The following is a 26,998-nucleotide window of genomic DNA, read 5'->3' on the forward strand; positions in this document are numbered from 1 at the left end:
CTAAGAAGGGAATGGGTTTCAGCCACTTTGAACTTCTTCATGAGCACCCTGTGAGTTGTGTTTTGAGTCTTGTGAGATAATAATGGGAAAACGTTTCAAGGAACCCAAGAAGGAAATAGTGGCCTATGTACTGGACCTGAGATCCTAGAATGGTTGAGTATGTGAAGAAAGCTGGAGGCCAGTCAAGATCTGATCAGACTATGGGGTGATTAGAAGGTGACATTGTTAATGTCCCAACCTTGCTAAAAGTTGTAGGTGGTTACCATTGGCTCCCAGGGCCCTCCTAGAGAATAGGACTGGGCCCTAAATTGTAGTGGAGAAGGTACATGTGGTTACCTATCTAGCAGAGCTGGGCACCCCAGACACCCTCATTGAATGATACATGCTAACCATCCGAATCCCCACTTTGACAGGGCTGACATGACCATGTTGATTGAGGGAAAAAGAGAGTGAGGGGGTCATTCCAAGCTTGGCGGGCGGCGGGAGCCAGACCGCGGCAGTCATTCTGGGTTTCCCACTGGGCTGGCGGGCGACCGCCAAAAGGCCGCCCGCCAGCCCAGTGGGAAACACCCTTCCACGAGGAAGCCGGCTCCGAATGGAGCCGGCAGAGTGGAAGGGGTGCGACGGGTGCAGTAGCACCCGTCGCGAATTTCAGTGTCTGCTAAGCAGACACTGAAATTCTAAGTGGGGCCCTCTTACGGGGGCCCCTGCAGTGCCCATGCCTTTGGCATGGGCACTGCAGGGGCCCCCAGGGGCCCCACGACACCCCATACCGCCATCCTGTTCCTGGCGGCCGAAACCGCCAGGAACAGGATGGCGGTATGGGGGTCGGAATCCCCATGGCGGCGCAGCAAGCTGCGCCGCCATGGAGGATTCCCCTGGGAAGCGGAAAGCCGGCGGTACACCGCCGACTTTACGTTTCTGGCCACGGCTGTACCGCCGCGGTCAGAATGCCCAAAGGAGCACTGCCAGCCTGTTGGCGGTGCTCCCGCGGACCACGGCCCTGGCGGTTTTTACCGCCAGGGTCAGAATGACCGCCTGAGTCCCTTCCAGACCTCCTGTCCCGCAATGAGAAAGCTTGCTCAGGAAAGCTTTACTTTTTTGTACTCTATCCCAACAGGACGATAAGGAAACTCATAAGTTGACTAGCAAGTTTGCTGGGCTTTTTCCCTGGCATGTAGACAGACCAAGTGATGTGTCCATGACATCGACATTTATGACAGTTTGCCTGTCAAATTCAAAATCTACAGGCTGCCAAATAAAGTGAAGGCCAGCTTCAATGAGGAAGTAGTCAATGTGGTGTCCCTAGGTTCATTAACCCTTCCAGTAGCCCTTGGTCCAGTTCAACCCTCAAGGACGGACATTAGAACTCTGGTTCAGCAAAGAATGTAGGGTGCTTAATGCAGTTACCAAACTTGACCAACAGCCCCAACCAAACCCAACACTGGGTCTAGCTATATGGTGGAACTGCAGTGCTTTCTCTTTCCATCGGAGATAATTTGTGAAATTTTTGATTTAAGTGTTTGTGTCATGTGGGGTGTGGAATGAATTGCGCTTGGTTACTACAATTATATCCTCTCTTACACGCTGATTGCTGTAAAGGGTTTTAATGTGTGACAAGCTGACACCAGAACACTTCACAGTGGCGGTAGAGGCTAAAGGATTTTAATTCAAAGGACTGCAGAGCTAATCAGGCAACGTACACCAATCCATGTATTAGGTGGGCAAATAAAATTTTGGACAGCACATGAGGTTGCCCTTAACACTGGCTTCTAGACATGGTTCTGACACCTTTCTTAAGCACAAATCAAATGTTTTGAAATTTGGTAAGTTTATTTATTTAGGACACAAGTAATCCGTCATTATACTCAAAGTCAGAGGAATGTATCTTTAGTAGTCTAAGGAAAGTCACTTTGTATTCCAAAGATGGCAACATTCAATACATTTAAAATGTACTAGTGATTACCACTAATGTGTGGCTTTCTTTACCTGGCTGTGTGGTTGTTGATACTGGTTCTGGCGCTGTAGTTGATGTAATTACCCCTAGATGGGAAATATAATATTTTTAATATTGTAGATACTACAGAAGCTTGTCAAACTAATGAATATGAAAATGTCAAAACATTTTGAGCATTATAGGGCTTGCCTTTGACTATGGGGAAATGTTCAGCCATCTCAGCATCCAAGGTGCAGTATTTATTAGGGTGCTTCTGAAGGTATGTGTTTGCCATAATATAACAAATTATCATTTGTGGAAGTTAATGAACTAGCTATATGTCCCCTTGGGGTTTTGTTAAGTTTGTTATATGTTTTTAACAGCAGAATGGAGAGACAATAGCGAATTTCTCTAACACAAAATACGTCAATCTGTATTCAGTCTATCAAATCAATCTCATTAAAGTACACACTTAGGGTTAGCCATCAGTTTCTAAAGTGAATCCAATCTGTTAATTTTCAGGTCACCTGCTTTGTGTTGTTGATATTTCTTGTTCCATTGTTCATGGCTGGGCTGTCATGATACCCCCTACATTGTAGGCACAGCTGCTTAGATCTTTCAGGCACCAAGACTTAATATTCATGCGCCATCACTTCGAAGAAAAGTTAACTGGTAGGTGATTTTGACTCTTATCTCTAATGAGTTATACTGTTTAGGCACAGTGTGGTAAGAGGCAGTCAACCTGTCAGAGAACATTTCATTTACAAGGGGTATTTGTACAATAGAGCCCTACCCTGGTTCCTAGAAACAATAGTCTCACACCATATTTGGTATTTCAAAACTAGAGGGCCCAATGCTGCACCGCTGGCTCCCTGCAAATGACCTCATAGGCTGCAAAGAAGTCAGCAGTCATTTTTGCTTTAAAAAAATAAATAAATAGGGTGCCCCAGTGCCAACTAATAGGATTCAAGAACATTTTTTTTACTATTTTGGGTTGCGGTGGGAGCCCCAGGGCAACCATTCCCCGCTGGCTACCTGCAAGCCAGTAAATGTCAATTTTTCAAAAATAATACTTTGGTGCCCATGTCCCCACCCAAGCACCCTACAGCATGTTTAACTTTGGGGACTACAAGGGGAGCCGCAAGACTCCACAGATCCACCAGCTCCCCTACCTCTAACAATAACGGGTGCAGGAGCCAGCATTCTTTCTACTCAGTGATGCAGTTTTCTTTTGCTTTGCTGGGGTGGCAGCAATTCTTTGTTTCCCTGCCCACAAGAGAGCTACAGAGAAAGAAAATGTGTTCCCAACCCTGAAGGAACAGCTTCCTGCTCCATCTGGGTGTCAGCACATTAAACATCCTTACATGAACTCTCATGGCCAAGGAATCTCTGGGGTCCCTGGGTCACCACACAAGAGCCGGCATCAGAGATGGGATCTCTGGGGACATACAATAGCTGACACCCTCCCCCTTAATCTTAATTTGTGTCCCAGGTACAGGGGCCATGGGACCTTAATAAGGCTTGAGGATAGAGGCTGTGCCCCTCTATAATTTAATAGCTGCCTGAAGAAATGAGGGCCACCAGGGCCTCAGGGAGGCATGGGTGGGCCAACACCACCTCCATCCCATAAAGAAGGATTCGCTGCTCTCGTGGCTCCTGAGACACTTTGAGGGGGCTTCATTTTTTGTTGGGGCGGGGCACAATATTTGGAAAAAAGATATTGAAGCAGATTCATGGATCTACCACAAATTCCCATGAAAATTTGAAAAAACATATGCTATTGGCCCGGGGACCCCTTACCAGTCCCACAGGGGTAGGGTATCTGTCTTGTGCCCCCTATATATTGTTTATCTTAATTTCACGACTAGGGACTTTAGGGCCAATTATGAGATTTCTGGACAGGAACACCCATCTGCCAAACTCCTAACGGGATGACCGCTGCCATACTGAAGACGTTCCCACTGGCTCTATCAACTTTCCCACTAGGCTGATGGGTAGGAACCAAGTGTGCATTTTGAGTGTGCTGGGCAAGGGGACCACTGCACTGCCATGCCACAGGCATGTGCAGTTCTGGGGCCCACCTGTGGTCCCCTGCACATGTTCTCTGCCAGCCATTTCATGGTGATAGAACTGCCATCAAAAGGCTGGCGGAGAGCAAGGTTGTAATCAGCAGGGTGGCGCTGAGCTCAGCACCACCCTGGCTGAATACAATCTGCACCACGGTCAGCCCGTTGGGATGTGAGATCATGGTGGGGACGGCAGTAGATTGGCAGGTCTGGTGGCCAACCTTGTAACCTGGTGGTCAGACCACCACAGCCGTGGCAGTCTGACAGCCACCACAAATATGGAGGTCCTAGGACCGCCAGACCCGTAAGCAGGCCCTTAGTCCCTGAGACTTAAAATGGCTGCTGCCATAACTTTGTTGATGTGGTGTCATCCAATCAGAATCTGGTGGCTCTGCGGCTCCTACAGGTTGTAAATATATAATGTTTTTGAGCCTTAGTTTCTCAAAAATTACTGAACTGATTTAATCAAAGTCTATAAAAAAGACACCTTCCGGACCGAGTGCTAGCTTTCTGCCAAATTTGTTGTAATTGTGTTCAGCAGTTTTCACTTTTCAATTTTCCTATTGAAAAATGAATGGGAAAAAAACATTTTGGGGCTCTCCATTTTCTCGGCCAACAGTTGGTGGATCACCAAAACACTTTCCAGAAAGGAGCAGAAGTGGCTGAAATTTTTTGCTTTGGAATATTTCATGACTGTTTATCAGTTGGTGTCAAAAATATAGTTTATAAATATATATATTACGTAGTGGCAGTTGCCACTAGGTAGTAATAGTTAGGACCATGTTTCCATAGAAATAGCGTTTCTTGACTTGTCTATCTCTTTGGCACCATTTGACTAATCTTCACAAACTTTTCCCAAAAAATGTCCACAGTGATTCTTGTTGAGGACGGAAAGTTTCATGTTGATCTGTGGAGCGGGGGCTGACAAAAAGAGGGAGATCGAAAAGTTTGCGTTTCCCATGTTAATTCCCTTAGGACCTTTGAATTCAACTACAGCCCGAACTACCAGAAGGAAGTACACCAACATTAGCAGAGAGCTAGCTTTCGGTATGCAGATTGTGCCTTTGGTTATTTGGTGTAAATCCGTTCAGTAGTTTATAAGAAATGAAGGAAAATCCAAATTTGTGTACATCTAGACGCAATTAGATTGTGAATATTCACAGTTTTGTGAATGCACGCACAAATAGAAGCACTGTATTTGGCTGGCCACAACCTGACTAGAAGGTTGTGGCTGCCATTTTATATTAAAGTAGAGGGTCCCTGGGGATGAAATCTGAAATGCTGAGTAGAATAAGGGGTCAGGGTTGAGGTATCTTGACCTCAGGATTGTGATGCAGGGGCGTGCTACGGTCAAATTATGGGTTTAAAATAAATTTTCTTCACCATGCAAGATATGCCCCAATATTCTCGAATATCCTCGCATATTCGAAGATATTTGACAATATGCAAAAAAAATGTAAAAACAAATTCAGACCTATTCGTACACTAACTCATTCACTTATACATGCACTCGGAGACTCATGGGCCCACACCCCCCCCACTCAGACCCACTCATAGAGTCACACACCCACTTTCAGACCCACTCAGACACTCACGCAAGCACTCACCCATCCATTGACACGGTTTAGTGGTTAGAAGGGCTTGATTGCAGGGCCTGGCAACTGGCAAGACCCTGGGTCAACCTCAGGTGCGCACGAACATGGGCCACGCGCTTTGGAGTTTGGATTAATGTATAGTAATTAAAATTACTTTATGTAAAAAAACTATGTAATTCACTGGAAAAAAACAAAGGTGTCAAAAACTATTGAAATTCAGCAGTTATAGTTAGAGTTATTTCAGTTAACTATGGCATCCTAAGGTAACTATAACTCGCGCCTTTGCCACAGCTAATTATTCCACACATTATATCAATAATTACATCTTCCATGGCATCTTTGACATTATCACTGCAACATTTGCCATAAAATTATTGATAAGAAAACTGCGCATGGTGAGAGCATGAGTTATACTCACCTTAGGGCTTGAGTGAATTCATAACGTCCCTATAACCTTTGGTTTTGTCAGTGAATATATTTTTACATATGTATATATATATATATATATGTATATATATAAGCAAAAATGAAGAAAGAACTCTGGGTAGTTCCCAAGGTTAGGTGGAGAGTATCTCCTGTAAGGAGCATCTTGCAAACCAGCAACAGCTTAGATTTGCTCACCTCAAATGTATGTTTATCTAGAAATGTTTTTAAGCATAGGATCAGCACAGTGCTATCCATGCCGAGCTAGATAGGGACAAAGTCTTTTGCTGCTTGTGCAGCAAAGTCTTTAAGCATGAGTGTCAAACTAGCAGAGCTGTAAAATGACAAAAGCCATTTACCACTCCAGGCACAATATTACAGCTTTGGACTGGTAAAATACAATCTCAGCCAACCTAGAATAAGTAAAAGCAACGCCTGACACATTGTTTCTTCTCATTAGAGCTCTTCAGAGGGGCTTAGCTTAAGCCAGACACAAGGGAGCGCCCAGTATAAGTCAAAACAAAACCCTTTCAGGGTTAGAGTGACGCATAAATTATGCAAAAAAGGAGAACTCTGAAACCTTCATGAAATTGAAAAAACTAATAACATATAAAACCTTGCATTCAAATCATCTGCATTTAAAAACTGATGTAAGGCTGAATCCTGTCAGAGCATGCAACAGTGTGTGAGGGCACCCCAGCACTAGCAAAGGTGTCCCCATGACCTCCAGGACCATTTTCCCAGACTTCGTGACTGCAGGGGCACCATTTTACATGTGTACTGGACATAGGTCACTACCTATGTCCAGCTACATAATGGTAAATCCGAACATAGGCATGTTTGGTATCAAACATGTTGGAATCATAGCCCAATGCTTTTGTAAGCATTGGTTGTATGATTCCATGCACTCTGGGGGCTCCTTAGAGGGGCCCTAGTATTGCCATTGCAGCCTTCTGAGGTTTTCCAGGCAGCCCCAACTGCTGCAACCTTTCCGACAGGTCTCTGCCCTCCTGTTGCTTGAGCAGCACAAGCCCAGGAAGGCAGAACAAATGATTTCCTTTGGGAGAGGTGTGTCACACCCTCGGCCTTTGGAAATAGGTGTTACAGGCTTGGGAGGGGTAGTCCCCCAAGGCCTCTGGAAATGCTTTGAAGGGCACAGATGGTGCCCTCCTTGCATAATCCAGTCTACACCGGTTCAGGGACCTCCAGTCCCTGCTCTGGTGTGAAACTGGATGAAGGAAAGGGGAGTGATCACTCCCCTGTCCATCACTACCCCAGGGGCGGTGCTCAGAGCTCCTCCAGAGGGTCCCTGGGTTTTGCCATCTTGGATTACAAGTTGGCAGGGCCCTCTCGGAACATCTGAGTGGCCAGTGCCAGCAGGTGACATCAGAGCCCTCCCCTGATAGGTGCTTACCTGTGTAGCTGACCAATCCCCTTTACAGAGCTATTTAAGGTCTCTATATTGGGTGGTTCTCTTCAGATTTGGATTTCAAGACTCCAGCAGGAATCCACTGCATCCTTTACTTCACCTTCTCACTGATGAAACTGCATCTGGACTATCCAGGAACTCTACAAACTGAAACAAAGAAGCAATGAATACTTCTGCAACATTGTCTCTTCAGCTCCTGCCAGCAACTGCAACTGTTTCCAGGTGGATGGGGCTGTGTTAACCCATCCCCTTTAATTAAATGGTATCCGTGGGGGGTGGGGTCACCAAAGAGGCTTGGTGGGAGGGCTGTGTGGCTCACTCTCCTTTATTTATATATCAGGCCAGGGATGAGGCTCAGGGAGTCCACATATCTCATCCCCTATGAAATAGATTGCTCCGGCCCCCCATCCCTCAGAATCTGACCCACCCCTGTTTTTTGTTTTTTTTAAATAGTGCTAGAGCTCACACTTTAAATTTGCTTATAAACTGCAAATTTATGGTTAAAAAAAAATGTTTAAATTGTTTTTTCCCTACCGCCCCTTATATCTTTTTTAACCTTAACTTCATGATTAAGGCCTCAGTCCCTGTATCCTCAAATGGCTACTGCCACATCTTTGTTGATGGAGCAGCCAATCAGATCTGGAGCATAAAATGTACAATGTTTTTGAGCCTTAATTCCTCTAAAACTCCTGAACAGGTTTACACCAAATCACTAAGAGCACCCTTTCTGGATGCAGTTCCAGCTTTCTGCCAAACCTGGTGTATTTATGTTCAGCAATTTTTGGGTTATCACTGTTCAATTTTCTTATACAAAAATGAATAAGAAAACATGTTTAGGACCTTCCTCTTTTCAGTCCCCGATGAGAGTTAACTTCCAGGAAGGAGCTGAAGTGGATGAGCCTTTTTTTTAAAGATTCATCAAAAGGCACCAAGGTTATAAGGAATGCAAAAATGCTTTTCCAATGAAAATACAGACCTAAATATAACTACCCAGTGGGGACCGCCACCGACTAGATTATATATATTGTACATTGTTAGACCTGACAGGTTAGGGTGGTTATCCCCCGACTTTTTGCCTGCCTCCCTCCACGTTTCTGACATTGTTTTTGTTGGTTTTAGGACTTTGTGCACTTTACCACTGCTGCCCAGTCTTAAAGTGCATATGCTCTCTCCCTTAAATATAGTAACCTTGGTTCATCCACAATTGTCATCTTTGATTTGCTTATAAGCCCCTAGTAAAGTGCACTACATGTGCCCCGGGCCTGTAAATTAAATGCTACTAATGGGCCTGCAGCACTGATTGTGCTGCCCACATAATGATCCCCGTAACCATGTCTCAGGCCTGCCATTGCAAGGCCTGTGTGTACAGTTTCACTGCCACTTCGACTTGGCATTTAAAAGTACTTGCCAAGCCTTAAACTCGCCTTTTTCTACATATAAGTCACCCCTAAGGTAGGTCCTAGGTAACCCATAGGCCAGGGTGCTATATAAATAAAAGGCAGGACTTGTACATATGTGTTTTATATGTCCTGGTAGTGAAAAACTCCTAAATTAGTTTTCCACTACTGTGTGGCCTGCTCCTTTCATAGACTAGAATTAGGACTGCCCTCATATACTTTTTGAGTGGTAGAGTCTGATCTGAAAGGAGTAAACAGGGCACATTAGTATGGCCAGAATGGTGATAGAAAATCCTGCTTATTGGTGGGATTGGGTTTTATGTTACTATTTTAGAAATGCCACTTTTAGAAAATGAGCATTTCTCTGCACTTAAAACTATCTATGTCTTACAGCCTGTCTCCAATCCACGTCTGGGCTGGGCTGGTTGACAGATCCCTTATGCATTTCACCCAGACAACCACAAACACAGGACACTCAGTCACATCTGCATTCATCTGCATACTGAATAAGTCTTCCTGGGCTGGAAGGGTGGAGGGCCTGACACTTACATTTCAAAGGGCAGTGGCTTGCCCTCACACAAAGGACTGATAACCCCCCACAGGGACCCTGGCAGACAGGACTGCGCTGAAAGGGGAACTTGTGTACTTCAAAACTACTCTTTGAAGTATCCCTCACTTCAAAGGCATTTTGGGTATATAAACTGGGTCTCTGACCCCACCAACTCAGACACTTCTGGACTTCCACTTGTACTCTGTCAGAGGAACTGCCTGGCTGCCCAAAAGACTCATTGGGACTGCTTTGCTGAGAAGGACTGCTACCTGCTAGTTGCCCTGCTGCCCTGCTGGCTTCTGACTCTGCTGGAAGGACTCTGTCTTCCTCCTGAATTGCTCTCCAAGGGCTTGGATTGAACTTGCCTCCTGTTTCTGAAATCTCAGGGTCAACAAAGACTTCACCTTCTCAAGAAACTCCTTGTGTGTCAAAAATTGATGCAAAGCCACCATCGCCGCTGGGAAATCACCGCACCGCTGACCAGAATGAAGCAGCACCGACTTACTGACTGGGAATTAGAGGCAGTGCTTGCTTTGTGACGGAAAATTTGACACATCGCCTACCGGATTGATGCAGCGCCTGCCCCTTCTTCCAGCACATCAAGGATTTTCAGCACATCGTCCCTGGGTGTCAAAATATCCCTGCATCGCACCGAGAAACCAAGACTGCACGATGAAAAAATGACACAAACCCTTGGAACATAGAAAGAAATGATGCACCATCTGTGCCGCGCTGGAAAATCTGACACACCACCTTGTTTTTCCACGCATCTCCTCCTCTGCGGTCTCCATGCATTGTTTTTAGACGCATCCCATGTAGTGTGTGTAACAAAGGAACAACTGTTAATTTCTAATAATTGAGACTCTTTTAAATCTTCTAAAAGTGATATTTTAACTTGTGCTTATTGTTTTTTTTCATTTTTACCATATTTTATTCAGATAACTTATCTATTTTTTTGAACCTATGCGGTGTACCTTTGTGGTGTTATCACTTTGTTATTGTATGATTTATTGCATGTTAGAAATGGGGTCTCTGGTTGACAGTCAGGTTACCCCCTGTTCAAGCAAGGACCCTCACTCTAGTTAGGATAAAAGAGAATCACCCTCAGCTAACCCCTGCTTACCCCCTTGGTAGCTTGGCAGAGCAGTAGGCTTAACCTCAGAGTGCTGGGCGTAAAGTATTTGTACCAACACACACAGTAACTTAATGAAAACACTACAAAATGACACAACACTAGTTTAGAAAAATAGGAAATATTTATCTAGACAAAACAAGACCAAAACGACAAAAATCCAACATACACAAGTCAAGTTATGATTTTTTAAAGGTTTAAAATAAAAAGAGTCTTTAGGTAGTTGTAACACCACACTAGCGCGGCTAGCGTGAAAATGTACCTGGTTTGCGTCAAAAATAACCCCGCACGGGCGATGTGCGTCGAAAGTAACCCTGCACGGTTATATGCGTCGAAAACAGCTCGGCACGGCGAGGCGCGTCGAAAAAGCCAGCCACGCGACGGTCCGAAAGTCCCGCGGCGCTGGTTGCGATCTCTCAGCCTTCGTCAGCGATGCTGCGCGTCGTTTCTCCTGCTCCGGGCGTCGATTCTCCGGTCGCGTTTCCTGCGGCGTCGTTTCTCAGCTGCGGAACCGGCGTCGCGTCGTTTTCTCAGCCGCGATCGGATTCGCGTCGATCTTTTCTCCGCACGGCACTCGGTGCGTGTATTTTTGTCCTTAGGCTGCCAGCCTCTCCTTTCAGGGTCCCAGGAACTGGAAGGGCACCACAGAGCAGAGTAGGGGTCTCTCCAGAGACTCCAGGTGCTGGCAGGAAGAAGTCTTTGCTATCCCTGAGACTTCAACAACAGGAGGCAAGCTCTACATCAAGCCCTTGGAGATTTCTTCTTCAAGATGGAAGGCACACAAAGTCCAGTCTTTGCCCTCTTACTCTGGCAGAAGCAGCACTGCAGGAAAGCTCCACAAAGCACAGTCACAGGCAGGGCAGCACTTGTTCCTCAGCGATCAGCTCTTCTCCAGGCAGAGGTTCCTCTTGATTCCAGAAGTGTTTCTAAAGTTTGTAAGTTTGGGTGCCCTTCTTATACCCATTTTAGTCTTTGAAGTCACCTTTCTTCAAAGGGGACTCACACCTTCTTGTGAAATCCTGCCTTGCCCAGGCAAGGCCTCAGACACACACCAGGGGGCTGGAGACAGCATTGTCAGAGGCAGGCACAGTCCTTTCAGATGAGAGTGACCACTCCACCCCTCCCTCCTAGCAGAGATGGCTAATCAGGAAATGCAGATCACCCCCCAGCTCCCTTTGTGTCACTGTCTGGTGTGAGGTGAAAAACAACCCAACTGTCAAACTGACCCAGACAGGGAATCCACAAACCAGGCAGAGTCACAGAATGGTTTAAGCAAGAACATGCTCACTTTCTAAAAGTGGCATTTCCAAACGCACAATCTCAAAATCAACTTTACTAAAAGATGTATTTTTAAATTGTGAGTTCAGGGATCCCAAACTCCACATGTCCATCTACTCTCTAGGGGAATCTACACTTTAATCATATTTAAAGGTAGCCCCCATATTATCCTATGAGAGAGACAGACCTTGCAACAGTGAAAACGAAATTGGCAGTATTTCACTGTCAGGACATATAAACCACATTACTATATGTCCTACCTTATCCATACACTGCACCCTGCCCTTGGGGCTACCTAGGGCCTACCTTAGGGGTGCCTTACATGTAAGGAAAGGGAAGGTTTAGGCCTGGCAAGTGGGTACACTTGCCAAGTCGAATTTACAGTGTAAAAATACACATACAGACACTGCAGTGGCAGGTCTGAGACATGATTACAGAGCTACTTATGTGGGTGGCACAACCAGTGCTGCAGGCCCACTAGTAGCATTTGATTTACAGGCCCTGGCACCTCTAGTGCACCTTACTAGGGACTTACTAGTAATTCAAATATGCCAATCATGGATAAACCACTTACATACAATTTAAACAGGAGAGCATATGCACTTTAGCACTGGTTAGCAGTGGTAAAGTGCTCAGAGTTGAAAAGCCAACAGCAACATGTCAGAAAAAAATAGGAGGCAGGAGGCGAAAAAAGACTGGGGATGACCCTGCATAAGCAAAAGTCCAACACGACCCCCTACCAGCCTAAAGCCAGGGGAGAACAATCAATACCTTGATGTACTTCCCTGATTGGGGCGATAGAACAGGGACCCAGGCCCACAACAGCAGGGGCATGTTCCAGTTCTACGCCTTCCTGACTCCAGTTGGATCCCTCTGTCCATACTCTCAGGGCCCACTAAGCTAACCCATGGGGAACCCTTCTCCACATCTACAGACACCATCTGTGCAACACCTAACTTTACTTTGCTCACAGATGTATTGCAATGGGCAGATAGTACCACCAGGGCCAACACAGTGGTGTTGCCCACTCCACCCCCGGGGTGTGACTCTCGTCCTCCCCCCCCCAGGGGCAACTCTGTCCACCAGGACAGCAAGCCACAGTGGCCCCAGACAACTGTCAGGGATGAGAGCCCGACCTCAGGCCTCTCTAACCACTGTGACTGTGGAGAGTGGGGGGTGGTAGCCCCAGGTGCCTGGCACCCTTTGACCACTCTCTCTTCCACCAGGTCAGGGATGTTAACCTGACCCTGGTCCTCCCCTCTGGGGCTCTGTACCCTCCCTGCAGAAGCGGCACCCCCAGAGTCAAAAACTGTCAGGGTGCTTGTAGAAGCAGTCCTGCACAATTCTTCCATCAGTGCAGGGATGTTAACCTGCAACTGATCCTCCAACCTGGGGTCTGTACCTTCAGGTTGGACCAGGGCCAGGGGTGAGGCTTCCCTCCCCCTGCCCTCTCTTCTGGGGTCCTGAACCACCCAACTAGGAGCGGCCCCCCCAGAAGACAACATGGTAGGGGCACTGTTAGCAGTAGCCCCTTCCTCCAGGTCAGGGGGGACACCCTTAACCTGGCCTCCCAATCCAGGGCCTGTACCCACAGACTGGATCACTGCCTGGCAAACCAGGACTTCTTGGGGGGCATACCTACCCCCTACCAGGTCAGAGTTTACCCTCTGCACCTGGTCATCCAACCCAGGGTCACCACCCTGCGGTTGAACCACTGCCTGGCACACCAGGACTTCCTTGGGAGCACACTTACCCCCCACCAGGTCAGAGTTTACCCCCTGAACCTGATCATTCAACCCAGAGTCACCACCCTGCGGTTGAACCATTGCCTGGCACACCAGGGCTTCCAGGGGGGCACACTTACCCCCCTCAAGAGACACACTGTCCCGAAGGGCCACACAAGAGTCTGGCTGGCGCAGGTCTCCTGACCTCTGCCCATCTGACAGAGTCTGGATTCCCCCCAACCCAGAAATGGTCTCACCAAGGTCATTCATGGGGGGCTCTGCTCTCAGAGCTGACCCCTGACCCTCCAGGTTCTCCACTGGGGTCCGCAACCCCCTCTCAACCCTCGGTCTGGACTTCTGCACCCCCTCACTAGGAGTGGTACTGCCAGACACCAGAACTGGTGGGACGCTGGCTACAGCCGCCCCCCCAAGTTCTCCTGACACTGTGGGGTCTCCCTCAACAGATGGCCCTATGGTACAGGCTAGGCTCCCCTCCTGGTGTTCCCGCAGGGAACCCTCCAGGACCTGGGACCGGATCTCGGGCACCTTGGGCCTCAACCCATCCCCATTCCCTCTCCTCTGAGACTGGACATGGGGTCCCTCACCCATCCCACTACACTGGGACCTACCTGGGACACTACAATCCTTCCCTACCTCACCTGGTTGGGAACTACCTAGACCACTCCTCTCAGGAGCACCCCCAAATGCCTCTTCAGACTCTCTGGTACTCACCCAGAAGTCTGCCTCCATTGTAAGCTCCCTGGGGTCAGAGAACTCACACTCCACCTGGTGTTGGCATAGCTCTGGAAAATAAGGACTAGGCATATGCTCTCCAGCAATTACATCACTCAGCCCCTCACATGAATTAACCAAAGTACCCTTCACCCAACCATCCAGTGACTCTGCTTTGAAAAAGCACCCCACATCACCCTCCTGAGACTGGTGAGACAGTACCTGACTGTCCCTGACACTCAACCCACACTCTTCTGGGATGTTTTCACACTCCATAACCAGGACTTCTACCTGGGGGGAACCCCTCTCCCTGTCATTCTCAACTAGAGTCAGTAGAGTGTCCCTCCCACCAGTAGGAATATGACTCCCCATGCCAGTTCCCCAATCCACCTCAGGGACCCTGTGCATCACTGGAGCTACCTCATACCCCTGAACCTCCTGGCGTGTGTTAACTCCCTCCTTCAAGTAGGGCACCACCTCTCTGGGCATGTGCACTTCTGCAGCATCACTGGATATACAATTGTTGCTGCCACCATTCCAGCTGGACTCAGCCCTCATGACTTCCAGCTCTTTCAATTTAAGCTCGTAAGCATAAATCATTTTTTTAATCTCTAAGTTCCTCCTCCTTTCTTCCAGGACTAAGGCTCTCTTCTCCTCAGCCCTCTTAAGCTCTGCATCTAGCTCTTCCAGACTCCGGATTCGAGCTAGGAGCCAATCATCTCTTTCTGTTCCCTCCTCAGGGCCACTGCCCTCCTCTTTGGAGTAGTCCTCCTCCTCAGAGTAGTTATCCTCCTCAGACTCATTTGGTGGTGTTGCCTGACAACGTTTCAATTCATACTGAAACAGGGCTGACTCAAGATCCTCCCTTCTGGATTTCTTGTTCACAGCCAGTCCCCTTTCCATGCAGAATGCTTTAAGCTGCCACTTTTTATACATAAATAGGTGCCAGAAATTGACTTCCATTCTGCAAAGGCTTCACAACCAAAAAAACAAAGTCCAAAAATATTAGCAATACTTCCAGGAGGACATCAGAGAACAAAAAGCAGAATCACAAGACAAGTAGTATGTGGTCACGTAGTGGTCTGAGCTCAAAACAGTAGTGTACACTTAATCACTGTATGTCAAGTACAAATACAAGTCCAAATCCCGACCGCTGGTCACCAATGTTAGAAATGGGGTCTCTGGTTGACAGTCAGGTTACCCCCTGTTCAAGCAAGGACCCTCACTCTAGTTAGGATAAAAGAGAATCACCCTCAGCTAACCCCTGCTTACCCCCTTGGTAGCTTGGCAGAGCAGTAGGCTTAACCTCAGAGTGCTGGGCGTAAAGTATTTGTACCAACACACACAGTAACTTAATGAAAACACTACAAAATGACACAACACTAGTTTAGAAAAATAGGAAATATTTATCTAGACAAAACAAGACCAAAACGACAAAAATCCAACATACACAAGTCAAGTTATGATTTTTTAAAGGTTTAAAATAAAAAGAGTCTTTAGGTAGTTGTAACACCACACTAGCGCGGCTAGCGTGAAAATGTACCTGGTTTGCGTCAAAAATAACCCCGCACGGGCGATGTGCGTCGAAAGTAACCCTGCACGGTTATATGCGTCGAAAACAGCTCGGCACGGCGAGGCGCGTCGAAAAAGCCAGCCACGCGACGGTCCGAAAGTCCCGCGGCGCTGGTTGCGATCTCTCAGCCTTCGTCAGCGATGCTGCGCGTCGTTTCTCCTGCTCCGGGCGTCGATTCTCCGGTCGCGTTTCCTGCGGCGTCGTTTCTCAGCTGCGGAACCGGCGTCGCGTCGTTTTCTCAGCCGCGATCGGATTCGCGTCGATCTTTTCTCCGCACGGCACTCGGTGCGTGTATTTTTGTCCTTAGGCTGCCAGCCTCTCCTTTCAGGGTCCCAGGAACTGGAAGGGCACCACAGAGCAGAGTAGGGGTCTCTCCAGAGACTCCAGGTGCTGGCAGGAAGAAGTCTTTGCTATCCCTGAGACTTCAACAACAGGAGGCAAGCTCTACATCAAGCCCTTGGAGATTTCTTCTTCAAGATGGAAGGCACACAAAGTCCAGTCTTTGCCCTCTTACTCTGGCAGAAGCAGCACTGCAGGAAAGCTCCACAAAGCACAGTCACAGGCAGGGCAGCACTTGTTCCTCAGCGATCAGCTCTTCTCCAGGCAGAGGTTCCTCTTGATTCCAGAAGTGTTTCTAAAGTTTGTAAGTTTGGGTGCCCTTCTTATACCCATTTTAGTCTTTGAAGTCACCTTTCTTCAAAGGGGACTCACACCTTCTTGTGAAATCCTGCCTTGCCCAGGCAAGGCCTCAGACACACACCAGGGGGCTGGAGACAGCATTGTCAGAGGCAGGCACAGTCCTTTCAGATGAGAGTGACCACTCCACCCCTCCCTCCTAGCAGAGATGGCTAATCAGGAAATGCAGATCACCCCCCAGCTCCCTTTGTGTCACTGTCTGGTGTGAGGTGAAAAACAACCCAACTGTCAAACTGACCCAGACAGGGAATCCACAAACCAGGCAGAGTCACAGAATGGTTTAAGCAAGAACATGCTCACTTTCTAAAAGTGGCATTTCCAAACGCACAATCTCAAAATCAACTTTACTAAAAGATGTATTTTTAAATTGTGAGTTCAGGGATCCCAAACTCCACATGTCCATCTACTCTCTAGGGGAATCTACACTTTAATCATATTTAAAGGTAGCCCCCATATTATCCTATGAGAGAGACAGACCTTGCAACAGTGAAAACGAAATTGGCAGTATTTCACTGTCAGGACATATAAACCACATTACTATATGTCCTACCTTATCCATACACTGCACCCTGCCCTTGGGGCTACCTAGGGCCTACCTTAGGGGTGCCTTACATGTAAGGAAAGGGAAGGTTTAGGCCTGGCAAGTGGGTACACTTGCCAAGTCGAATTTACAGTGTAAAAATACACATACAGACACTGCAGTGGCAGGTCTGAGACATGATTACAGAGCTACTTATGTGGGTGGCACAACCAGTGCTGCAGGCCCACTAGTAGCATTTGATTTACAGGCCCTGGCACCTCTAGTGCACCTTACTAGGGACTTACTAGTAATTCAAATATGCCAATCATGGATAAACCACTTACATACAATTTAAACAGGAGAGCATATGCACTTTAGCACTGGTTAGCAGTGGTAAAGTGCTCAGAGTTGAAAAGCCAACAGCAACATGTCAGAAAAAAATAGGAGGCAGGAGGCGAAAAAAGACTGGGGATGACCCTGCATAAGCAAAAGTCCAACATTGCACAAATCCTTTACACATTGCCTTCTAAGTTAAGCTTGACTGCTCAGTGTCAAGCTACCAGAGGGTGAGCACAGGTTTAATTGGGATTGTGTTGTGACTTACCCTGACTAGGATTGTGGTCCCTATTTGGACAAGTTCTATACTTCTGCCAACTAGAAACACCATTTCTAACATACATGAACTTCAAAAATGTGAACAAACTGATTTATAAAAATTTACACACAAATGTTATAATCTTCCGTGTTTAAAAAACTGATTTAAAATCCAACAACATTGAATGAAGTATCTTCAGCAATATTCACTCATGGGAATCTAATAAGGCTGCTTCATTTATAAGCACACTGTAGGAAAGTACCCTCTGTTTGGCATGGTTATCCCCATTTTCTACCTGATGTCAGTGTGTTTGTGTTCACTGGGATCCTGCTAACAAGGACCCCAGTGATTATGCTCTCTTTCCTCTAAATGTTGTCACTGCATACTGGTGACCCAATATTGCACCCAAAATTGGCATACTGGTGCATATAAGTCCCTTGTATATGGTAGATAGGTACCCAGGACATTGGGGTTCCAGGGGATCCCTGTGGGCTGCAGCATTTTTTTTGCCACCCTTAGGGAGCCCATGCGAAGGCTTCTGCAGGACTGCCATTGCAGCCCGAGGGAGAAGGTGCATGCACCCTTTCACTGCGATTTACACTGAGCCGGTCACTTATAAGTTACCCCTATAGCAGGCCCTTCAGCCCGGATGGCAGGGGGCAGAGTACCAGTGTGTGAGGGCACCCCAGCACTAGCAAAGGTGTCCCCATGACCTCCAGGACCATTTTCCCAGACTTCGTGACTGCAGGGGCACCAGTTTACGTGTGTACTGGACATAGGTCACTACCTATGTCCAGCTACATAATGGTAACTCCGAACAGAGGCATGTTTGGTATCAAACATGTTGGAATCATACCCCAATGCTTTTGTAAGCATTGGTTGTATGATTCCATGCACTCTGGGGGCTCCTTAGAGGGGCCCTAGTATTGCCATTGCAGCCTTCTGAGGTTTTCCAGGCAGCCCCAACTGCTCCCACCTTTCAGACAGGTCTCTGCCCTCCTGTTGCTTGAGCAGCACAAGCCCAGGAAGGCAGAACAAATGATTTCCTTTGGGAGAGGTGTGTCACACCCTCTGCCTTTTGGAAATAGGTGTTACAGGCTTGGGAGGGGTAGTCTCCCAAGGCCTCTGGAAATGCTTTGAAGGGCACAGATGGTGCCCTCCTTGCATAATCCAGTCTACACCGGGTCAGGGACCTCCAGTCCCTGCTCTGGTGTGAAACTGGATGAAGGAAAGGGGAGTGATCACACCCGTGTCCATCACTACCCCAGGGGCGGTGCTCAGAGCTCCTCCAGAGGGTCCCTGTGTTTTGCCATCTTGGATTATAAGTTGGCAGGGCCCTTCTCGGAACATCTGACTGGCCAGTGCCAGGAGGTGACATCAGAGCCCTCCCCTGATAGGTGCTTACCTGTGTAGCTGACCAATCCCCTTTACAGAGCTATTTAGGGTCTCTATCTTGGGTGGTTCTCTTCAGATTCGGATTGCAAGACTCCAGCAGGAATCCTCTGCATCCTTTACTTCACCTTCTCACTGATGAAACTGCATCTGGACTATCCAGGAACTCTACAAACTGAAACAAAGAAGCAATGAATACTTCTGCAACATTGTATCTTCAGCTCCTGCCAGCAACTGCAACTGTTTCCAGGTTGTGCATCCTCAGAGGACAGTCCGTCTTCAGCCTGCACCAGAAGAATAAAGGCATCTCGCTTAGAGTGAAGGAGTCACTCCTTTGCTTCAGCAGGCACCCCTGTGCAGTGACGACCAGTGGCGTGGGTCCCCTTTCCTGACGAAGTGCGTGGATCCAGCAACACAGGTGGAGGCTGAAGTGGTCCTGATGGTCCTGATGTCCAATTGTCCAACTTTTGTGGAGGTAAGAGCTTTCGCCCCTGCAAGACAGTAACCCCTATGCACTAAGTGTTTTGCAGTTGCCAAGGCTTGTTGGCATCCTTCTACAAAGTTCTTCATGCACCATGCAGCTCTGGCCCCCAGGACTCCTTCATGCGATGCACAGCCTCCTGAATGGTTCTCCGAGGGCTTGGGATCCCTTTGTGTAGTGCTGCATGGGCCTCCTTTGGCACCTTCCTTGCCCCCGTACTGTGGGACTCCTGTGCATGCTGCCTGGCCTTCTGAGGGCTCTCTGAGTTGCTCGAGCCCCCTCTGACTCCCCCTTCTGGGTAGAGTCCACCAGGTCCCTCCTGGTCCCAGCCAGCGCCATTTTCTGCTAACCAAGAGTTTTGCGTGTGCCAAGGCTTGTTGGCAGAATCCAGCAACGCAAATCAGACTGCATTTATCCATCCGGTGTGCGACATCTTCTGCACCAACCAGGAACCACATCTGTCTTCTTGGGTGCAATACTGACTGTTGTTCCCCACTGGTGGTTCTTCTTTTGCACATTCATCCGGGTTAGCATCGGCTCCTGTTCTCCCTGGACTCTTCAGTGCTTCTTGACCTTCTTCCACATGTCTTCAGGTCCAGGAATCCATCATTGGTGTCTTGCTGTCTCTTTTGGTTGGTGCATAATCTTCTTTCTCGTGTTCTTGTGTATTCTAGGAAAGTTACTGTGATTTACTCCTGTTTTCCTGGGCTCTGAGGTGGGTTCTATTACTTACCTTTGGTGTGTTCTAATACTCCCAGCGACCCTCTATACACTACACTTGCCCAGGTGGGAAACCGACTTTCACATTCCACTTTCTTAGTATATGGTTGGTGTTCCCCCAGGCACATTTCTAACTATTGTGATTTTCACTATTTGCACTGTTTTCAAACTGTTTTTACAGCTATTTCTGCATACTACTGTATATAATTTGTGTATTAATTACCTCCTAAGGGGGTATAGTCTCCATGGTATTTTTGGCATTTGTGTCACCAAAATAATGTACCTTTATTTTTGTAACACTGAGTATTTTCTTTCATGTGTATGAGTACTGTGTGACTACAGTGGTATTGCATGAGATTTGCATGTCTCCTAGGCCTTGGCTGTTCATCCACACTACCCCTAGAGAGCCTGGCTTCTAGACACTGTCTACATTTCACTAATCAGGGATAACTGGACCTGGTATAAGGTGTAAGTATCTTAGGTACCCACTACAAACCAGGCCAGCCACCTACACACACTACATGACTCTCTTGGCAGAACCCTACTAAAGTCCTTCATTTTTTGCTTGATCAAAGAGGATGCTGACCTAGAGAAGTCCTGAACTGCAGGCTGATCCTGAATGCTTACTAGCAAAATGACAAGCACTGAGCAAAACGAAAGTTTTGAATAGTGGAATGCACATATTTAGAAGCTTAAACCTATGATAGTAATTACCAGAATGTGACTACATTTGGACCAGTTACGATTAACAATATTCTTTCTGTAATCTGAGATGTATTTTACAAATATTTCAAAGATAATGTTAGAGTTGATGTGCAGTGTTTATAAAAGGCGAGTAACAGTAATATGTGATAAATGTATCATTGAGTGACCATAAATTTGAATGAAAAGCCAAATACGTTAGTTACTGTTCTAAGACAAACATTGCATTGGCTGCACCTATAGAGAAATTTTCAAGAGCCACAAAAGCCCCACATTTTAATTAACGTTACACAGATTCTCATCCTAGCTGATCAAGTCCTCCTTTGAAATCTAAACTTAGAGAGATGAGGAGGTAGTTGGAGGACATCAGAAGCTTTGCATGGTCCCCTCAGGATGTCCAGGATGGTGGGCACCTGCCCAGTCGGACCTTAATCTCTCCTGCTCTCAACTCCTTACACTGGCTGCTGGTTTGGAAGTGGATCTTATTTAAATCCCTTGTTTTGGTTCATATGGCAGTATTTCAAGCCACCTCAGGCTATCTTGCTAGGACGTTTGTGCCCATTTCTAGAGTACTGCTTTCAGCATCTGCCGTGCTGTCACTTGTTAACCGTGTTAAGCGGCTGAGTAAGGGTGATTAATCCTTTTCATTCCTTGCTGCTAAAACATGGTACACGCTTCCATGCAATCTTCAGAGGATTCCTCTTGAGGATGCCTTCAGAAGGAGAATGAAAACTTGGCTTTTCTTTTCTAGGGATTAGGAGTTTTGTGCTTTAGTGCATTTCATTATGCTTTTAGAGCCGGGATACTCTCTTAGAAGCTGTGCGCTCTGCAAATCCCCTGCATTCATTCATGTATGGGAGTTCGACAGGTGCTCACACTGATTCTGCCAGGATAACTGTTGATAAGTCTACTCAGCCAGAACCTAAAAAAAGGAACCCCTGCTCCTAAAATTAAGGTTATCCAAAGTGAATTTACCTATTGTGGGAAACTACAAATGAAAGGCATGATTGGGAATGTTGTAAACAAAAAACAAAATAGAAAATACCTGAACAGATAACGCCTGCATCATTGCTGTGGAGACAGTTATGTTTGTTCCATCCTTTGTTGGGACAGTCCCACAGGTGAACTTCTTGTCCTCTGCAAAGTACATCGTCTAGGAGAATGCTTCCGATTCCCTGACCAAAAAAGGCCCCTCCAGGAGAAGCCAGGACAGTTCCACAGCCCAGCTGTCTGCAAACAACTTGTGAATTTGCTGTACTCCAGAAATCATCACACACAGTCCCCCACACTCCTTCATAGTAAACTTCAATGCGGCCTGCACACCTCTGTCCTCCATTAACAAGGCGTAAGTCCACACTTTCAGTATCTCTGGGACCTACAAGGCCAAACATAAAGTACAATACTATGAGATAGAGAAGGTCATGAAAAACTGCAGATCATTTCTTTATTTTTTGGATTGCTAATCCTGGTAATGCTTGCGCAAAGATATTACCTCCCCATGCAGTTACCCCTCTCTGCCGCGATTGTGGCCCTGGTCCATGATAACTGGTCACATTCTTTACTCAGGAAGGAATGCTGTAATTGTTTTATTGCACCTAAAGAAATGTATAAAACACCACTCAGATTGATTGTGCACTGAGAGACAGTCACGAGACCCCATTTCTATCACTGCTCTCCCAGCCGTAATGTTTCATTAAAGAAACTGTTCCTGTTTTGCCAAACACCTCTTGCCTTCTGTTTTTTTAATAAAAAATTCACATTTGAGCAACACCAGAAATAAGTGTCCAAAGATAAAATAAGGAAGGACAAGAAAACTATAACAGTAGATTGAACAGTTGTCCAAATATTAGATGCCTTTAGGTCTTAAAACCTTTTACGAGTTTTTTAAATTTAATAATCACTACAGTGTTTGTAAATATGTGTTGGATTTGTGATTGGTGCAAGGGGTCTTTCTTCTGGCAAAGTAATGAATGAGAGTTATTTAGGGTAACTAAAGATTGACATATTAGGATGCATGAGGTTTGGAAGGAGCCAGGAGTCACCCGCACACACACTACCTGGTGTCATGCATAAATGTGGCATCCGGAGTGCCTCCTTAGAACACCCTTAACCTGTGGAAAATTGGAAGAGAACTGAATCTGCTGTCTGTAACCTGAGAAGAGCCCTGAAAGATTGGACCTGCACTCTCTTGTATCCAGAACAAATATGGAGATTCCAAGGGTCATAAAGATGACCAACTGTTCAGCCTATAGGGACAAAACAAGTTACAGGAGACTTTTCTTGCAACTGCCCAGCTGACCAGTTTCAACTAGACCTGCCCTGGAGCCTGCTGTTGGCCTTTACTTCAGTGAGTCCTGACCCCCATGTGCTGTTCCTGAGGTCCTGGAAACCTTGCCTAGGTGTTGGTGGATTTCATCTACCACCACTGAAAACCGGGGACCTTTCTGGCTCCAAGACCTCAGAAGGACAGGGACAAACCTACCAGGCTGATCTGCCCAAGATGCGTTGCATCTGGGGTGAAGATTGAGGTTTTCCCCACTCTGAGCTTTATTGAGATGGCAAATCCTCATTGGCTGGACCACATGCAGAAGGTATCTAACCTTGTGGATCCCTCAACAACTACAGCCTGCAGCCTTCCCCGCTGGAAAAATCTGAGCTACAGACCAAGGGAGAATGAAGAAATCTTGAGCGGCCAAAGGTGCAAGAAATACCCGACTGGTGATGGACCATCCTGGTGCGTGCAATTCAGGTTTCTCCTATTTGGAGCCTTCCCACTAAATAACCAATGGCTTCACCAGGTCCTGTCTGACAGACTAATAGTCCCCTAGCTTTATAGGGTCTTTCTACTGGGCTTGGCCCATGAAATCCCCTTAGCTGCACACCTGAGGCAAGTAAAGACATGGGAGAGGTTAGGTAACCACTTACACTGCACCAGTTAACTGAAAAAGTGAAGGGCCCTTTTGCTTCTGTACAACCTTTCAAGCCAGTGGCAAGACAAGAGGGCAGCCTAAGCTTCCACTTATTCCACTGCCATTATTGGTGACACCTTTTGAAAGGGTGCCTGATAGTAGTGGATCATGCCACTAGATGCTGTGAAGCAGTGCCCCTGAAGATGGTGAATGAGCCTATGAGGCCAGACCCTGCTTGACATTTTCACCAAAGTAGGGTTTCCAAGGAGGTCCTTCCAGACATTAGACATTGACACAAACTTTATGTCTGAATACTCAAAAGCCATATGGAATGAGTGTGGGGTAACCTACAAGTTCTCCACACCAAATCACCCAAAACCAATGGTCTTGTTGAGAAGATCAACAAGATCCTTAAAGGCATGATAGTGGACCTATCAGAGCCCAGAAGATTTAAGTTGGATGTCTTTTTACCATGCCTGATATTTGCCTTCCTGGTGGTTCCACAGAAAGGAGTAGATTTCAGACGCTTTGATCTTCTTAATGGGTTCCTTGTGAGCTGTCCTGTGAGCCTTGTGAGAGAAGGGATAGGAAAAAATCACAAGGAACCCAAGCAGGACATTGTGGGTCATGTATGTGACCTGAGATCATTGGACGGTCAAGTAAATGAAGAAAACTGGAGGTCAGCCAAGAGCTGAGCAAACAATAGTATGCTTAGATGCGACATTCATGAAGTACCAACCTGACCAGAGGTACTGGTGGTTACTACTCGTTCTCAGGGCCCTCCAAGACAATGGGACTGGGCTCTATTTTGTACTGGAAAAGGTAGGTGTGGTTACCTATCTAGTGGACCTGGGCACCCCCAAACACTCACATTGAATTATACATGCCAGTCAACTGAAACCTCACTTTGACAGGGCTAACATGGTCATGTTGATGTTGAGAGCTGGGTGAGGTAGAAAGAGAGTGAGTCCCTTCCTGACCAGCAGTCCCACAATGAGAAAGATGGCTTAGTAGAGTTGTACTCTCTCCCACCCTAACCCAACAGCAGGAAAATTAATGTCACCAGTTTAGCAAGTTTGCTGGGCTTTTACTCCTGGTACATAAACACACCCAGTGGTGTGTATATCACATGGCATTTGGGGATGGGGACCCCAGGGCCTGAGGGAGGAATAGGTGGGTGCATGCCACCTCCACCCTGTTAAATGGAATGAGCTGCCTTCATGGCTTATGGGCCACCCTGGGGTGGGTTTGTTTTTTGTTGGTGCAGGATCCCAACTTTAAAAAAAAGAAATTGCAGCAGATTCGCTGGTCCACAATAAATTCACATTAAAATAAAATAAAAAAATGTGTTTACTGGCCCAGGGACACCTCAGCAGTCCTACATGGTAGAATATCCCTACTCTGCCCCCATATCTTTATTAACCTTGACTTCACAACTAGGGGCTCAGATCCTGAGACCTAAAATTGCTGCCACTGTAACTTTGTTGATGTAGCGTCATCCATTCAGAAACTCGTGGCTCAGAAGGTCCTCCAGGTGTGAAATATGCAAAGGTTATGAGCCTTAGTTTCTCAGAAATATTTTAAAGTATTTACACCAAATTAAAAAAAAAACACTTTCTGGGCCAAGGTCTAACTTTTTGCTGAATTTCTTTGTAGTTCCGTTCAGCACTTTTCACTGTTAAATTTTCTTATGGAAAAATGTTTTTAGACAGCCCCACCATTTTTGTGCCCTCGGCTTGAACAGATTCCCCTGAAACATTCGGGGAAGGAGCAGTGGAATATTTTATCAATATTCATCAAAATGCTCAAAAGATATCATATAAATATATATATATTTTACAGGGAAGTCATAGTTAGGAAATAGAATTAAAAAACATAGAAATTAATAATAATTAAAAAAAAAAGGTTACAGGGACGTTATAGTTAGGCTTCCATTTTAATGTACCATACTGTAGAAATTCACCTGTTATAGTTATCTAAAGTAACTATAACTTGTGCCCATTGTTTTTTTCAGAGAATTTCTATGTTTTTTTAACGTAAAGTAATTTTCAATACCATATGTTAATCCAACCTGCGGCCAGGCCCTGCTGCCAAACTAACACCCTAACCACCCAAACCCATGCTGCGCACGGCCCTTATGCCATGAGCAGCAGGAGTTGCCCACTGCCTGTGTCTCTGGGTGTGAGAATAGCTGTGAGAGGGTGTATCTGGGGGTAGGAGTTGGTGCGAGAGTGTCTGTCATGGTGTGAGAGTGGATACATCAGTGTCTTATGGGGTGCATCAGTTTCTTTGTGAGTCTGTGAGTGTGTATGTGAGGGTTTCAGTGGGTCTGTGAGTGGGTACACGAGGGTCTGAGTAGGTCTGTGAGTGGGTGTGTGAGTGTCTTGGTAGGTCTGTGAGTGGGTATGTGAGTGTCTGAGTGGGCCGTGGGTTGGTGCACGAGGGTCTGACTGGGTCTGTGAGTGAGTGTATGAGTGTGAGTGGGTCTGTGAGTGGTTGCATGAGTATGAGTGGGTCTGTGAGTGGGTGCATAAGGGTCTGAGTAGGTCTGTGAGTGGATGAAAGAGAAATTGGAGAGAGAGAGAGAGAAAGAGAGTGAGAGAGATAGAGAGTTTTTTAGGCTTTGATGGATGACATACTGAGAATGAGATATTTCTGGACAAATTGAAAGAAAACATGTATTTAACAATTAAAAAGAGTGAGATCACCTTTCAGTGAACCTTTAACTTTTACAGAAATTAAAGTAGGGAAATGACAACAGACACACCTGGATTAGAACCCTCAACTTTTAGCGTGAGGGGCTGTGAGGTTAACCATTACACCACAGGTGACTACTTACTGTAGTTGTTGCATGGATAAACCATTGCAATGACTATCTCTCTCTCTCTCTTCCATCCCATTAGGGGATGGAAGAGAGAGAGTGACAAGACCGTGGAGGAAGCCTCAAGGTCCCCGCGGTTCTAGCTGGCTCCCCACATTCTGTGGGAGCCGGCATTGCTCCCACAAGCAGGGAGCTGCTTTAAGTAGCAGCTACCTGAATGTGGAGCCAATGTTTTCATCTGTCTTCTCTACATGCATATTTGCATGCAGGGAAGGTAGATGAAAACTCCGCTTTCTCCAAGGGGGAGACTGTTTGACAGCTCGCTCT

General features: G+C 46.6%; 1 protein-coding gene across 1 annotated transcript in view; it reads right to left on the reverse strand.

Annotated features, from left to right (window-relative positions):
- Positions 1-26,998, reverse strand: part of LOC138301682 (deleted in malignant brain tumors 1 protein-like) — a 78,168-nt gene that overhangs the window by 48,701 nt on the left and 2,469 nt on the right. The window contains exon 2 of the mRNA XM_069242197.1: positions 21,987-22,316. Coding sequence (XP_069098298.1) covers positions 21,987-22,316 — 330 coding nt within the window. The remainder of the gene's footprint in view (positions 1-21,986; positions 22,317-26,998) is intronic.

The sequence above is a fragment of the Pleurodeles waltl genome, chromosome 6 (assembly GCF_031143425.1).
Source record: "Pleurodeles waltl isolate 20211129_DDA chromosome 6, aPleWal1.hap1.20221129, whole genome shotgun sequence".
In the NCBI taxonomy this organism is placed as follows: Eukaryota; Metazoa; Chordata; class Amphibia; order Caudata; family Salamandridae; genus Pleurodeles; species Pleurodeles waltl.